The following is a 17,247-nucleotide window of genomic DNA, read 5'->3' on the forward strand; positions in this document are numbered from 1 at the left end:
AATAGAAGTACTGGTAATGTTCTATTCAACTAAATGGTGGGTTCAGGCCTGTTCATTTAATTTTTCCTTCATTAATCCATATTATTACATTTACTATATTATATACATTCTATATTATAAAAAGAGAACCATGGCAAATCTCAGCTCTTTATGTTCAGTCTCTGTACAAAAAAAAAACCCACAACCCCAAATAACATTTTTTAAAATGGAATTTAAAAATATGGCAGACTATGAAATAGCCTGTAATTCCATTGACAGGACCTACCCTCTCCCATGGCCATCCAAAGGCTTAGATCAATGCTCAGAAGATTTATTGTTTGCCTGAGGAAACAACCGAGAAATCTGAAGCCTGTATCTTTATTGGTTTTCCTCCTTGATAAATAATTTCACATTCTCCTTAACCCTATGGAAATCCAGGATTTTCCAACAATGGAAAAGAAACTTTTACTCCCAAGAGAATGCTGAAATGGCAGTGATCTCAGGGCCAGAAGGTCTCTATCACCTGCCACTCCATATTCTTGTTCCACAGGAACCTGTCCTAGGAGTTGTTCCCACCAGGGATCATCAGCCTTATCCAGATTTGTATCAGCCACTGCACAGTCAATGTTGCTCTCACCACAAAGTCTCTAAAGGCAACTCTCAGCAAGATCCTTATTGAACTTTCTAATAACCTCTCCAGCTACTTTATGGAATCCATTTGTCAAAAAATATAAATTGATGTCTCATTAGATGGTGTGACCAACACCTCCCTACCATACCTGAGATGAGACATAAGTTCAAGGCACCTCACTGCAGCTGGCAGTGTCTCAGCTCCCACAACCAGGGAGACTTAGTAAATACCCCAGTGGGGGGTGATGCCTGAGCCATTCGTATCTTTGTATAAGCAGCCTTCCCATTTTGTTTCTTTAAACCTTCTCATGTTGCTTCCTGATTTTGTCCATTGGGATTTGGGAGACAATCCTTGCTCTCCCCAGCATCCATTGTTGGGTTTATGTGTATTATTATCTTTTAAGATAAAGAGAACTATTCCTTCCCCAGTATCCCAAATCACCTTGGTTTCATCAACTGCTATTCTCTGCACCTTATCCAGCTCCAACTCCTTTCTTTCTTTCCTCATCATTATGATAAAGGCCAGCAGGCTCCCATGCTACATTTTGTTTATTTGGATAGCAGCACAAAGTTGGCACTGGAACCCTGTGGCATGTGGAGAGAAGGTGTCCCACAGGGCAAACAAAGCATGGGTGAGTCCCTAGTTCATAAAAGTGGCTGAGGATAAGAAGGTACTGGTGTAGGTATTTGGTCATTAGACACAGATTAGTCTTTCACTAAATAGGCTCCAGACTCAAGCTGAATCAGTGTCTGAGCTGAATAAGGACGGTGGTGCTTGGTCCATTTGGATGCCATGGCAGAGAAAAAGAGCTATGCTGGCCTCAGAATAGCTCATATCCAGGAAGAGGAGCTAACAAAGTTATCTCAGGGAATTTGGACAGGTGAAAGAAACAAGTGGCTTTAAAATATCAGAGTTACCTAAGAATGTTCAATTTTCCTTTCTATTTCTGGAATGCCAACACACCTCTGCAGGATAATGAAAAGGATATAAATGGAGTAGAAATATCACCTCTGAAATCTTATGTTTAAAATGTAGACATAGATGTATGGTACCACTACATAGCACCTTTGACTTCTCTCCTGAGCCCTAAATTGGATGTGACTGTCGATAGATTAGTTTTGCCATTATCTATAGTTTCTTTTCAGACTTCCCTCCTTGTAACTTGGATTTTGTGAGTTTTACATTTAAAAATGTGTTGCCAACTCTTCTCAACCACTCCCACTTGTAGGGTTGAAGTTGAGGATCCAATCATGGGAAATGCTCTTGAGCCAACCTCAGAAGACAGGTAAGTATCTACTGCTGTCAGAGTCAGGTAGTGGTCTCTTAGCTGCAGACTACTGTTAATAGAATGCCAGGTTCCATTCAGCACAAACAGTCTGAAAAAGCTCTAAAGAAAATGTGGTACGGAGGACAGATAACACCTGCTGTCTCTTAGGGACTAGCTAAGAATCTGAAAGTAGAAAAGAGAAAATGTTATTCTTTAATATTGTTTTCATGGAATAATGCTTGGAAACTTCAAAATCAATATTGTTAAAACCCTGTTTCTGAAAAGGTACAAGGAGGTTCTGAAATAATTGCTACATGTACATTGACAGGAATTTTACACTTTGTCCTCAAGATAATGTGTAAGTAATCTGTTTCCTTGCTAACCAAGATGCCCCCCACCACCAAAATGAAGAAATGCTGGACTCACATTGGTGACATATTCGATATCCTTCCAAAGGATGCACTCCCTGGGGAAATCAGCCAAGTCTAGGAAGTGATCCACCACCACTTGGCCGATTAAGTCATGACGAGAGAACCTGTCAAAGTCGTACACAGAGAAGTGAAGCTTCCGTGCTTCAAGGTCATTGTAGGGAACCGGAAATAAAAACACTTCATCAAACACAGGGTTCAGGGTCTTTCTGTGAACTTTAGTCTGGTGTTTTGTTTTCCGATCAGGAAGCAAATAGATCTTGACATAAGGATCTGAAGTCCCAGAAAAGTCCTTGGCGGGCAAATTGACAGCTTTGTGAATCTTCACTATGAGCTGCTCTAAGTCACAGTCATATTTTAAAATGAAGTTCAGTTTCCCACAAGCCTTGCTGTTACTCCGTCTCCCATCATCATTATCCAATGACCTCTGCTTATATAACTCTGGTTTAATTCTACCAATTCCAGTCAACTGTTCCTGTTTTTGAAGCTGCTGGATATTGAAGTCCGGGTTTGACAAGTTGAGTTGTCTTCGGATAGAATTATGCCTTGAATGAAGAGCAACACAGAACAAAGTTATAACCTTATTAGCTATGGGTCTCTCAGAAACTTTTGCCTGGGATGTAGGTAGACTGTTATGTTTTGTTAGGAGCTTAGATCTGTGGGCTTTTTTTTTTTCTTGTGGCCTAAATTCAAAATGCTCATCAGTGTGAGTAAGCTGCTCCCTAAGGCTTGAAGCTCAAAACTGAGGCTTGGTATCAGGAAATGAACCTAGTAACATGTGACCTCAGAGCTTTAAAGGTTTAATATAGCTTCTAAACTGTCTAATATGCCATTAAAGAAGCTTATTCGTCTGGTGGAACGTAAAGATTTGTACAAACCGCTTTAAAAATAAAATTATTCAACTTTATATATAATATCATTCTGAAATTGAAATAGCCAAGTGTTGCCTTAAGAAGAATGAATCTTTCTCTAAATTACACAGAATTTCTTGCCACTGACTTATAGCTTTATAAGGATATAAATTCTTACTGGTTCAAATCAAATCATTTCATCACAAGAACACAGCTTTTGATCATGCGAAATGTATGTGACTGGGATGTGTCTGCATGTAGTGGATTGTGGTGGCTCTGACAGGTAGAAGTGACAGAATTGGAATTGTGCTTTTGCTGTACACATGGGCGATTAGTGATCAAGAGGACAGGTTTTATTTCAGAAATAAACACTAATGGCACAAAAATTAAAGATGAGCTACCATAAATGCATGTAGGGATTCAACTGGAGATGGTTGGATACTGATACTTGCAAACTAAATATTTGCTACTGTAGTATACTCTTCTTCACCCTGTAAGTGTATTGGTTTGGGTTAGAAGTTTCCCTAAAATTCTCTTTAAAGCCTGTCTGATCTGTGTGTATCTTCCCAAGTTGAGAGAAGTAGTTATCACATACAAGGTTGTTTTTAAGGTTACTTTTGTTGTTTTTAGCTCAGAGTTTAGAGTCATTATATTGTATTGTATGCATTCGCTCAACAACCTTAATTAAAATAGCCTCTTTACTAGAAGGTGAAAGAGAACAGCTGGGATGTCTCTTAGGGATTGGTAAACAGTTGGAGAGGCAGAGTAAACATTTGAATTTGCCCTTCTCTTCCTTCTTCAGACAATGAAATAAAGATGTAAAAATGGAATTAAGGGACCCCCAGACATGTTTGAAAGTATTCGCCCTTGTCACCACAGATATTGCTATGCTGAGCATTCCTCTTTATCCTAAAATAGCCTCCTAATCACTAATCACCCACATGGTATGACAACAGTACTGTCACAGAGCTGTCACTTGTACCTGTCACATCTAACACAGTCCATTGCAAGGAGACATAGCCCAGTCACGTACATTCCCACATGTACAAAATCTTTGTGATCTGAAAGTTGCTGATGGGAGATTTTAATCTCTTATAGAGAAATCCACAATCTTAAGGTTTCTCTGTATTTTATGATTTGGGTGGGCGGGGGAGGGAAGGCAGGAGTTGCTGTTAAGCATCTAAAACTGGCTTTCTGCGCTAGTGCAGCCAGGTCATTCCCTTGTCCAGAAGTGGAACCAATGTAGTGCTAGAATAGAGCTTGAGTCTCACTTTACTGGACTCTGTGGGCAGAAAGGACTGGGAGGCAGCAGAAAGTAACCTGCCATATGCAGAGGTCAGAATAGGCTGGTGCCAGCCCTATTTCCCTCTGCTATTGATTTTGCTTTACAAAAGAAACCTTTTTTCTTCAAAAAAGGTCCATAATTGGGTCCTGCATCAGTTCCCACCCTTCTGGGTACTGTCTAGTAAGCGGTGCTGTTTACATGATAAAAGTGCATCCTCAATATCCACTGGATGCTCCTTCTCCAGATGAGTCTGTGGTGGACCAACAATTCTGTGTCTAAACAATCCAGTCCCAGACAATAATCTCATGTCAGCCCTAGGCTCTGTCACTCTGCTGCTCCACAGATGGTTGCTTGGCAGACTGTGCATTACAATTTACCTTTGAATTATCTTAGTACTGGCATTAGATTCATCACAGCAACATTTTGTCTTCACCCTTGTCTGTAGGACTAAATCTACCATAGTGGTTTTGTTTTTGTTTGTTTGTTTGTTTTTTAGTTTTTTAGATGAAGTCTCACTGTTGTTGACTGGGGCTGAAGTGCAATGGCACGATCTCGGCTCACTGCAACCTCCGCCTCCCGGGTTGAAGCAATTATCCTACCTCAGCCTCCCGAGTAGCTGGGATTACAGGCATGCGCCACCACACCTGGCTAATTTTGTATTTTTAGTAGAGACAGGGTTTCTCCATGTTGGTCAGGCTGATCTCCAACTCCCAACCTCACGTGATCCACCCACCTCAGCCTCCCAAAGTGCTGGGATTACAGGCGTGAGCCACTGTGCCCAGCCACCATAGTTTTAATTTTAATTTAAAATACATGGATTTGGCTACTTAGTAGTGTGACATATTCTGTTCTACATGTACATTTTCTTAGACATGAAATCTGAAGATAAATTGTCCCACATGCTCAGCTTTTCCTAACCAAAGTGGATTGCCAGCAGGGAGGTGGGGGTTGTTGGTGTAGTTCAAATACTGAAAAAAGATCCCATTCCCTGAGAACCCAATTGCACAGGAATCCCTCCAAAAATTCCCAATACAGCTGACCTCTTAAAAACCAATCACAGGCCAGGTGCAGTGGCTCATGCCTGTAATCCCAGCACTTTGGGAGGCCGAGGTGGGCGGATCACGAGGTCAGGAGATCGAGACCATCCTGGCTAACACAGTGAAACCCCGTCTCTGCTAAAAATACAAAAAAGTAGCCAGGCATGGTGGTGGGCACCTGTAGTCCCAGCTACTTGATAGGCTGAGGTAGGAGAATGTCATGAACCCGGGAGCCGGAGCTTGCAGTGAGCAGAGATTGTGCCACTGCACTCCAGCCTGGGCGACAGGGTGAGACTCCGTCTCAAAAAAAAAAAAAAAAAAAAAAAAATCACAGTTATGGGCTAGGCACAATGGCTCACACCTGTAATCCCAGCATTTTGGGAGGCCAAGGTGGGTGGATCACTTGAGGTCAAGAGTTTGAGACCAGCCTGGCCAACATGGTAAAACCCTGTCTCTACTAAAGATACAAAAATTAGCCAGGCATAGTGGCACACACCTGTAGTCCCAGCTACTTGGGAGGCTGAGGCAGGAGAATCGCTTAAACCCAGGTGCCAGAGGTTGCAGTGAGTGGAGATCGCGCCACTACACTCCAGTCTAGGTAACAGAGAAAGACTCCATCTCAAAAAAACTCAAAAACCAAAAACCAAACAAGCAAACAAAAAACCAGTCACAGATATGAATACTATTATCTACTCAAACATTTTACATGATAATTTCATTCCCAACACTTTCCCCTCCATTCAGAATCACACTTACTCTTGGGAAATCAGTTGACTCTAACTGTAAGGTAGTGGCTTAAAGCAGATAGCAAAGACTGTAACTGGGCATGACAGGTTCTCACTCCTGGGGCTCCCTTTCAATCTCTTTCAATTTCCATTCAGAAGAGAGTTAGAGTTTACTGGAGTTCGGGGAGAGGCACGGTAGAATAGAGAAGCTTAGAACAGCCAGAGAACCAGGGTAACTCATAACCTCCCTGTATAACCTCTGGAGGTCTGGGGGCTGAAAATAAGAAAGTGGAGCAGGGAGACTGCCCCAGGGGTGTAAAGGAGAAGAGGGGGTGGAGGAAATGGAAAATCAATATTCTATAGTTCTCACGGGCTACTCAAACAGAGGTGGGAAGAAAACACAAGCCCAAAGCAAGAGGGAGGAAAGATACGGAATATAGAACCATTACCTGAGCTTGCCCCATCCCAGGTGAGGTGGCTCTAAATGGTCAATGGAGGTGGTTTTGAGTGCAGTAAATGCGAGGCTCCCAGGGCAAGGGTCTAGAATTTCAAAGCCACTGACTGACAAGGACAATGACATTGAGGGAATGTAGGAATGTGGCAAAGAGAGATCTGTGTCTGAAGCAGACAGTCCTCTGAGTAGGTCTGGGGAGTCCTGTATTTTGGTGTTCTCAGGACTTAATGTGCACAATGAACGAAAAAAAAAGTGGACCCCAAGGACAGTGGGTTACAAGGAAAGTTGAGAGATGATCTCCTCTACTAATAAGACACACCCTAATGCTGTCGTAGAGAAGCTGGCTGCTGGGGTTGGAACTCTCAACTTCCTCCACCTCCCATTCTCTCTCTGGGCAGGCAAAAGCTATTTTCCTCTCATGGAAGAAACAACAAAGAGAAAATAAAGATTAGACTTGGCTACCTCAGACCTAAGTTGGAAGAATAGCAGTTGAACCTGTGGAAAGCTTCAGTTCAAAGATAATTAACAAAATGTGCAAAGTAGATTTCCCAAAACAAACTCAAAAACATACTTTCATGTCTGGAGAAACCTGAGTCTTGTGCTGAGTTGCAGCCATAGGTCAGGAAAGGTCAGAATCCCAGAGGTACAGGGTTTTCTCCTCCTTTCCTTTCCTCAGATGTGAATTAACTAGTCCCAGCTCTAGGTTAGTCCCTAAACTATCACCCAAAAAGCCAACTATGTTGATCAGATCTTAAGAGACAGGACGTAACGGCAATTCAACAAATTTGAATTTGCAAAGCAGTGTCAAATGGGGTGGAAGGTGCAGAGAGGCAAAATGTAGTCACTATCTTGAAAGAAATGGCTGTCCAGGCGGGTGATGAGATGGTTCCCCCACCAGAAGATGAGAGGGAGAAAGGCCTCTGGCTGAGGAAATTTTTATGAAGGAGATGATACTTGAGCTGGGCTTGCCTACTTAACTTAGCCTCATTCTTAGCCACCTCCAAGCTGATGCTGTAGACTTCAATATGGACATTAAATCCATTTGCATCTTGGTCCCACCTCTCTAGCAGAATGGGACTTTCAGTTCTTCTGCCCCAGCAGCTTTTTCCAGAGTCCCTCACATACACCCACTGCATCTTTGAGTCCAGGCTGTGTACAAGCCAGCACTCATATCCCCAACACCCCTTCCATCGCGGGCTTTCATGTGCAGCCATGAACAAGTGCACCCTAATATATGTTCCTTCACTGCAGTGGCCCACCTCAGAGGTGAAACCTGACCTGTCGTTTCCCTGGTTCTCGGACACCAGTGTCTACAAGGCTTAAGGATCCAAGGAGAAAAAAGAGAGAAGCAAATTGTGGTTTCAGAAATGTTACTGGTTTCTTTCCCATGTTCAAGTCAAGGCAGGGAATTATGGAAATGGTGGAGACAGGATGTTTTTCTTCTTCAAAACTCCCCTGGTCATAAAGAAGAGAGAGTTGGGTTTTCCTGAACCACAGGCAGACACAGAAGAAGGGGAAATCCTGGATAGGGACAGACACAGTTAGTAGACTACAAGGGCAGGAGGAAGTGAAAATCTGAGGCTTTCTTGGCCTGAAGATTCAAGGGTTTCCAGCATGAGTGCGATAATGAAGAGACAGGCATCAGGCCCTGGGGCCAGTGGAGGTATGTTGTCAAGGGTAGGTGGATACGCTGAGGCAAGACCTGCTTCCTCCCACTCCCTCCAAAGTTAAACAGATTTGAAACCTTGAATACTTTATCCTCCATAACTAAGATGAGCCTTTGTTCACCAAAACTTTCTCTACAGTAGCTCACGTCTTATGTCTCTTTTCATTCCCATTGATCCTAGCTAAGTTCAGGCCCTCAGACAGGCCCCTGTATACATCCAATCTTCACCACTGTCCCATGCATCTTATACATTCTTTCCAGATTAATCTTCTATAGAACTAATTGAGCACTTCAGTGTGTATAATTGGTGCTCTTGCTGTGGGTCTTTTGTGGGCAGGGTTATATATTTTTTCTCTCTTTATTGCCACCACCTAATATTGAATTTTGCACATAGCAAATGCTTGATATCTGTGTCTAGAGTAAATACAGAAATGCTATGGATATAATAGTTTCAGATAATTTAATCCCAGTAGAGAAAACACTCATTTACATATCATTTCAGGGTCTCATGGAAGCTGAGATAGGTCTAGGCAACTTCCACTTTTGAAGCAGTTAGCTTATTTAAATCTGAAGAAATAACTATGATTCAAAAATTATGTTTTAGATGTTTACATTGAACCAATGTTCTCATCACACAAAAATATAACTTAATAGAAATGTGCTACTCATAGTATAATTACAACATTTAATTTTTGTGTACTATTTACTTGAGTTGTGGCCAGTCATGGGACCTAAATTTAGAATGTGATGGTTATCTTCCTCTTTCAATTCTGCAGCATATTTCTGTAACTCTATGGATTGCTTAATTCAGAGATAAGGTCAAAAACCTAATGTGGGGCTCTTAGTGAATGTGAGACCTAGGACAAATGGCCTTCCGCCAGCCTCACACCATTATTACACGCTCTGCTCAGTTTATACTTCTGGCCCTTTGTCATTCTTGTCAGAAGAGCATGAGAAAAGTGGCCTGATATTGACCAACGTATTCTGTCAGTCACTTCATGGAAAAAAGTCCTCCGTGTGCCAGGTGGGGCTAGGGGCTGGATAGACAGGAAGAAACAAAACAGATGTGGTCTCTGAGCTCACAGAACTCAGTCTAGAGGGGAGTACAAGCAATAAAGAATCACTTAAAATAATTTAATCCTGTGAAGGCATGCAAACAAGGCAATGCGAGGGAGAATTAAAGTTGGAAGGAGTCGAGGACAGAACTCAGACTTCAGATGGAGTGGCCGGGGAGATCTTTCTGAGAAGGTGATGTTTCAGCTAGGGCGAAGGGAAGTAAAGAACCCAAGAAGGACAAAAAAAAAAAAAAAAAAGGAAAAGCATTCCTGGCTGAGGGAACAACGTGTGAAGACCTCAAGGCAGGAAGGCCTTGGGATGCTGAAGGAACTAAGAGAGAGGCTAGTGCAGCTACAGTACAACAAGCTTCTTCCAGGCAGTCTCCTATTGAGTTCATATTAAAAGTGTCCCCTAGGGTTCTGCAACATGGTGGCCCTGGCCATAAGGTGAGGCTGTTGGAAGCAGACTGTGGCAGTATTAAAATGCAGGGCCTTAATAGACCTGATAAGGGGTTTGCGGTGTGGTAATTGAAATTTTTGAAAAACTGAAGTGTTACATAAGACCTTTGAGAAGGCTTGAAAAAAATAGGATGAACTTTCATCTTAGGACATGAATCAGGAAACGGATTAGATGGCCTTTCAAGGTTCCTTCTATTTTGGGGATCCAGGGATTTTCATACATTTGGAGTAGAGAACTTTATAAAGCTCTGGAATTAAAAAATTCTGAGAAAATGGAAACATCCACATGTCCAGCATATTGAGTCACTGTACAAAAGGGACTTCATTCAAATCAAAAAGAATTGACAGGAATTTTGGATGGTACTAATAGTCACTGAAGTAACTAGACACCGAACATGCTTGATCTTGAAAGAACAACAGAAAGTCATTCTGACCAGAAACATTCTTAGAAGATAAAACAAAGCCCAACTTTAGGACATTTCAAAAAGGCACTGTGTCAGCCAAACATATCCAAGAACACATCCAAGCTGAAGAGGCCAGCTGAGGTTGAGATTTTTGATGTAAATGGTGTGACAGAAACTGTGCCAATCACAAGGATCCTGAAGACACCTTCAAATGGAGGCTATGTCTTTCGTGCACTGGGAACCCTGAGACTGTGATCATGGCTGTCCTGAGACAGTGATAATGGCTGCAGAATGGAAGCAGTAAGAAAGTGTCAGCAGGGAGAAAGTAAAGAACATAATGAGAAAGAAAGGAGAAGAAACAGTAACTGGAAAAGCAGACTGTTTAGAGCTTTCTCAGCAAAGCTTACCTTTCCCCTCCCCAAATATGGGTATCAGAAATGTTGAAGAATAATGTTAAAAATGCTTTGAGGCATAGAGGAAATTTCATTCTCTTTCTCCTTTTTGTTAGCAAAAAGTGTGTATGTGTGTGTGCATTTTCTCATGATGCAACACAATCCCCAAAGAATTAGAAGACCATGTACTGCTCTTACTGTGGTGAGATCCTGAGACAAGGATATATATTTCCAGACAGACCCCATAAAACTAGTTCAGTAGTAATTTAGGTATGAATGTTTTAAATGCATAAAAATGCAAATTGTCAGTATTAGGTCAAATTCAGCTAGAAAAGAGTAGTTTTCTTATAGTAGTTCAGATATTGCTAAACCTGATTTTTGCCGTCAGAAAAGATAATGTAACTGCATGCCTTCAAAACTAAAATAAATCTGAACACAAAGTGCATTTTACAGGGATAATTCCTTCACTCTCCCTTTTAATTTTTTTCCTTCTACCCAATTTCTACAAATCAGTAGTGATAACAGTTATTTTTTAAGCAAATACTTACTGCTATGCAGTATATGTATATACTTTTCCAGTATAAATATTGTGATAATTATAGTGGCATCATTGCTATCAGTTTGTTAGAATTATGGCAGAGTCCTCAGATCAAATCTCATAAGATCACAGTACTACCACCATATATTGGAGGAACTCAGACCAGAAAAGTTACATGCAGAGTAGAACCAAATAGGAGGCAATTTCAATGGAAATTTCAATGGAGACTCTATCTAAAAGGCTCTAGCTATTGAAATACCGAAAGGATTTTATTATAAGTCTGCACATTGCATGAACTCTATGACAGCATCAAACAGAGCTCTAGTTATATTTAAGTTTTAAATCTGAAGATAAATCCTAGTGATAAAATCTGAGGATTTCTTCTAAATCAAACGGCAGACAACTACCCATCTCCTCACAGAGGACTATTTTAGATTTGGCTCTTTGATTCAGAATTGAAAATGATGCTAAAATAAGTTTCTGAAACAATCAAATTATAAACTGGCATATTCCATCCCACTTAATGAGAACGAGTGGAGCCTCTAGGATAAACTCGATTAACATAAAAAGGGTAAAGTCTTATTTCTGTTTCTGGAGAACAAACAGTAAATATTTTTAAAAAATACCTCCAAATTGTGTTTATACTTTCCAAATAACAGCACATGCTATTTCTCTGGCCATCACTCAGGCCAATATTTTCATTCTAAAGAAAGCTGCTTCCTGAGTCTCTTTTCCTGAAATACCTTATCGAAAATGAGTTTTTATATCCAGTGATTTAGAACTGGCTGCTTAGCCTCAAACACACTTTTGTGCAACATCTGAGCCTTGGGAGAGGCCATAATAGCAATACGAACAGCAAAATGGCAGCTCACATTTTGGAGCGTTTACTAGGTGCCAGACCTGTGCAAGCACATGTCATCATTTCATTCTTAAAACCACCTACAAATCAGTACTATCTATTTCTCTTTGAAGAAGAGGAAATGGACAGATATGGAGTTTAAGTAATTTGTTCAATGTCACACATGTAAGTAAAGCCAATTCATTTGACTTGAGAGACCTAATCTTTTTTCACTGCATTATATTATTTCTCTACTGCTGAAGAGCATAAAGCATCGAGACAATGAAAAGAGAGTGACCTAGGTATCGGTACTCTGTAAGCCTTCCAAAGGCTGGAGATGGCCAAAGACCTGCAGCCACACGGTGGAGTCTGAAGACAGCCTGTGTGTGACTGTTAGGATAGGTCAAATGCACAGGGAATAAATTCTAAAGCAGTAGGAGGGTAGCAGGGAAGAGTGGTTAAGAGCTCAGATTCTTGTGTTGGTTGAGCCAGGGTTCAAATCCTGACCTGGGTATTTACATATACAGCTTTTTAAAAAATTTAATTGCCTTGACTTAAGTTTCTTCTGCTGTAAAATAAGAATGATAATAGTATACATTTCATGCTAAGTTGTGAGCTATAATAAAATATGAATATAAAGTTCTTATAGAGTACTTCACACATGCTGTCTTAATAATGTTAACTATTATTTTTATGAACTAACCAAGAAGGGCTCAGGAACCTAACTTCAGCATAGGAAGCATGGAGCTTTCCCATATTCATGTCTCTGATACAGAACAGAAATCTAAAAGGTTATAGGCTCCTTGACCAATCAGTGCTATTGTTGCCAGAGAGGGGAATGGGGTGGTCCTTCCTTGCATTCAGAAAGGAGAAGGCATTACTGACCGAGCCGATGAGGTTGGCTCTGTGACTTGGCGCTGCACGCGGACGCCATGGGCACAGTTCTCCTGGACCCCCGTCTGGGTGGAGAGGGGAATGTCAGGGGAGGTGTGGCTGATCTTCATGGAGGAGTCAGGGCAGGGCGTGGGAGGGTCTAGGAAGTCCTCACTGTTCTCCTGCTCATTGGTCTCTGTGTCCGTGTAGTTAAGAGGCTCCTGGTTGTTGTCTTTGCTACCAGAGGGCAGGCCTCGTTCTCGCCACGGAACCCAGCAGAGTTTCCAAGATACGAAGAGAGACACGCCAAAGAGAGCGAGACCACAGGCAGTGACCACAAGGGTCAGCAGGCTCACTGAGATATCTGCAAAGAAGCAAAGATCAAAGGTCAGTGTGGTCATTCCCTTCAAGCCCACCCATTGCACAATGTGGGCAGAATGACCCTCTCATCCACCCATCCCTTGGGAGCCGACTGTGGAAGGCCATGCTGGGGCACATGGCTGGGTTACTTAATTCTGGGGCGGTGACAATGAGAATTCATACACAAACCAGAGGACCAGTGAGCAGAAACACAGAGGAGGTACCATAGCATGCAAGCCATGTTTAGAAACAATAAACAGCCTGCTATGGCAAGAAAATGGATATATTCATGGGGACTAGAATGCCCTTCAAGTGAAATGAGACTCTATCCTACAGGCAGCAGCAATCATTAATGTTTTTTGAGCAGGGCAGTTTCAAATGTCATTAAAAATTATTCTGTCATCTCAGAGAGCTGTATAATATAATTGGGGAATTGTGTAAGTCACAACTTTTTAAAATAAGAGAAACTAGAGTGCTTTTTTTGGTTCTATTTTTCCTATTAACTTCTTAAGGTTCTAAGCAAAATGAAGCTCAAATCTTCTGTGAATTTTTGCAGCTTTAAGAATAACCCCCACTCAGTGGTAAGTCCTCAGGACGCAGGATAGAATATTGTAGTTTGGGTTTCCCCAGTAGCATACCCTAAAACAAGTATTCAAGGGCAAAGCGTTATTTAGAAGAAGGAAACACAGGAGAAGTGATCCAGAAAAGAAAGCCAATAAAAGGTACATTATCAAGCCAGTTCCTACAGTGAGGGAGTAAAGGCTAAGCCTGCTAGGGAGGCTTAATACACCTCAGATATACCCCACCCAAGTGGCAAGGGATCCGAGGTATTACACATTAGCTCTCTTTAGTTATTAATTAGAGGGCATTTCCCGAAGGGCATTAAATTCCCATCATTTGAAACCTGCAGCCCAGATGAACAAAGTAAGCTTCAGTGGCCAGGAAAATCCCACATTGAAATCAATGCAGAGGCTGCACTGGAGGTCAACAGGCACACAATGAAGTGGTAAGGGGACATGGCAGGTAATGACAGCATCTGCTACATGGATCATGGACCACAGCCCCATGGCATCAGCAAGTCTTGGCAGTTCAGTATCCAGTGACTGTGCCCCTAAGGTTCAAAACAGTTCACCCCCTCCAGGCTTCTGCCCCAGGCTACAGTAGAGCCAGGGAGGCTGAGCATCAATCTGAATGCATTTCCCGCACTATGGTGGCTGTAAAATCCTTATTTTAAAGGACAACCCTGCCTGTCATTATGGTGCTTCATTACACTCTGGAGACCCAAGGATTCTCCCCAGGGTTTGCCTCTACTGCCCATCATTAATATTTGCATTGCTTCAACCAAAGTTTTCTGAATGCCTACTACATGCCAAGTGCTACGCTAAGTTCTGGAGATATAATGAGGAACATGATAGGCACACACCATGTCTTCACAGATTCATATTCTAATGAAGGAGAAAATTAGAAATTAGTCATTTAGTACTCACGATTTCAACTATGCACAGCACTGCCAACATACTATGATCTGTGACAAAGCTGTACTTCTGCTGAAGCATGCATGGGAACCCCTCCTGCAAGTCACTTACCTACTGAGTCAAGCTGAACAACTACCACCCATGTGCTTTTTAATATAACTCTGAAGGTACTTGGTCATTCTTGTGAATTGATAAAACTGTTTATCAAAAATTGCTCTCAAAAGAATGCCAGCTGCCAGGACTGTTGATGGATTTAACATATTTCCTCTTTGCCTCCCAATCAATCTTCACCCTTCTACTGAAACAATATTATATCTCTGTTTGAAAATACTGGGGTTGAAGTTTCAATATGGGTAACTGTGCAAATCTTTTTCACTTTTGTCTCCTCAAATCCCACAGAAATGGGATAAGCAATGGAAAATAAGAAAGGGCATCATCAATTCATCAGTTAACCAGTAACTTTGAGGTATATCTGGAATTGTTTTAAAAGAAAAGCCAATTAGTGTTGAACATTTAACACAGGCAAATGAAGGGAGACTGAGAGAAAATAAAAATTAAAAATCCCAGGTGCAGAGCAACAGGCAGGGGTGGGGGATAGGGAGTGGAGTCACTGGGGTCAAAGTAAAAGGGGCTAGGAACTATATCTCACAGAGCCCAACATGAGGTGGGGAGGGCATGGTTTGACCCCAGACTCCACCTGGTTCTGACCACTCACACAGGAAAGTAGACAATATGCTGGTGCAGACTTCTGTGATGGGTGATAGTGCTGGGGGACCACGAAGGAGGAAACTCTGTCCCAGGTAATCAGGCTGCAAACATCAATCCCCACTCTCTCCAACACAAAATAGGCTCCACATAGCAGTGAAATCTCTTAATACATTCTGTAGTCTAAATGGAGACAAAACTTCTTCTCTACATTCTGTTAATCACTTCAGCTCTGTCCTGACACAGACACTGCTAGGAGACCACCACCAGCAAAGGCTGGAGAAGGGGCACACTGGGAGGCCGTAGGATTTAGGAATGTGATGAGATAACTGTGTTATTAGTCACTCTGCCCTATCACAGGGCTCCTCTCCAAGGGAGAAGCATAAATCCCAATCCCCAGTGTTGGTCTTGGGCATATGACTTGCTCTGGCCAATGAAATACGAGTGAATATGGCCCATGCCACCTAGAAGCAAAGGTCCCTTGTGCTCCCACCTTCTGCATGAGAAAAGAGCTCTCAGATAAGAGCTGATCTTCCAGCCTGACTGCCATAATGAGAAGACTTGTGGCATTAGCCCAAAGTCCAAAACAAGGAGTAAACTTAAACATGACTGACAACCTGGGGCAAAGCTACAGCTGATCGACAGATCCATTAGCAAAACCTAAATATTTGGTGTATTAAGTCGCTAGGATTTTGAAGGGATGTTGGCACAGAAAAAAACAGGTAATTTGTGTGATCATATAATTTACTGTCCAAATCTGGGATACTTTTAGGAGGAGAGAAAAGGGGTTATATTAATAATTACATGGGGATAAGATACTTAACCTAGGATTGTCCAGGGAAAATTAGGATGTAGGGTCATCATAAACTTAAGAACCCCATGTGACCTCTGAACTCATCAGCTTAGTACAACATGACCTCTCAGGATTCACTTGGCATAGATAGCATGCTAAGTAAATTGAAGTTCCGCCTCACTTTTGCTAGTAACCATAGGACCCCGACCCAGTTTAAGAACAACTCCAGCTTGTTAGTTGACTACAGCTCATGCAGTCACAAAACAGCCTGCTCAGAAGTCCAGTCGTGGGGAATCCAGAAGAGCAGAGATCTTGTCTATCTCAACACTGACTGCCAATAATCTAAAAGAGTTCCTGGCACACAGTAGGCATTCAGTAAGTGATGAAGCCCATCTGAGGAGCCCTGTACCATCTGCTATGTCTACCTTGAATTATGGTTGTGTGGGTTGTGGCCTGTAAACTCTAGGGGGCACCAGTTACAGTCATAGTCATTATAGATTTTTGTGCATATTGTTATTTTTTAAATTGTGGCAAATGGCAGGAGTGGCTTTTTTTCTGATTTACACAAAGGTGCTGTGTGAGTTAGCAGTGGCCCAGAGAGAAATGCCTATAGGAAACACCAATAGTGACCTACACAGCCACACCAGACACCAAGCATAATTGTCTAGACTTCTGTTTACAAATAGCTGAGTATGCCTTCTAGATAGTACATTTCTACCTTTCTCTTGTTTTTTTCAGAAAGAGGTCCTAGAAAGCTACTTTGGAATCACTAAGGCCATACTTCCCACCTCAGACCCATGACTTCCAAAAATGGAGAGGTAGCATCAGCTTAGAATCACAAGATGTTATTTCTTAAGTTAGGTGGTAGAAACATGACCATTTGTTTTATTATTAATTTTTATATGTGTTCATGAGATATATTATTGTTATTTATGGTATATCTCATTTTAAAAATTGAAAAATATATGACATTAAAAATAGTCGTGACGTAATTTTTCTAAAGAACAGTAATAGCATAATTAGTGCTTTTTT

At 41.7% G+C, this 17,247-nt stretch overlaps 1 protein-coding gene across 3 annotated transcripts in view; it reads right to left on the minus strand.

Moving 5' to 3' along the window:
* Positions 1–17,247, minus strand: part of SYT9 (synaptotagmin 9) — a 226,325-nt gene that overhangs the window by 161,926 nt on the left and 47,152 nt on the right. For all 3 annotated transcript variants that reach the window (XM_024255992.3, XM_063711283.1, XM_054524743.2), the window contains exons 2-3: positions 12,895–13,246; positions 2,304–2,850 (exon numbers count right to left, since the gene is read on the minus strand). In XM_024255992.3, coding sequence (XP_024111760.1) covers positions 2,304–2,850; positions 12,895–13,246 — 899 coding nt within the window. The remainder of the gene's footprint in view (positions 1–2,303; positions 2,851–12,894; positions 13,247–17,247) is intronic.

This window comes from Pongo abelii, chromosome 9 (assembly GCF_028885655.2).
Source record: "Pongo abelii isolate AG06213 chromosome 9, NHGRI_mPonAbe1-v2.0_pri, whole genome shotgun sequence".
In the NCBI taxonomy this organism is placed as follows: Eukaryota; Metazoa; Chordata; class Mammalia; order Primates; family Hominidae; genus Pongo; species Pongo abelii.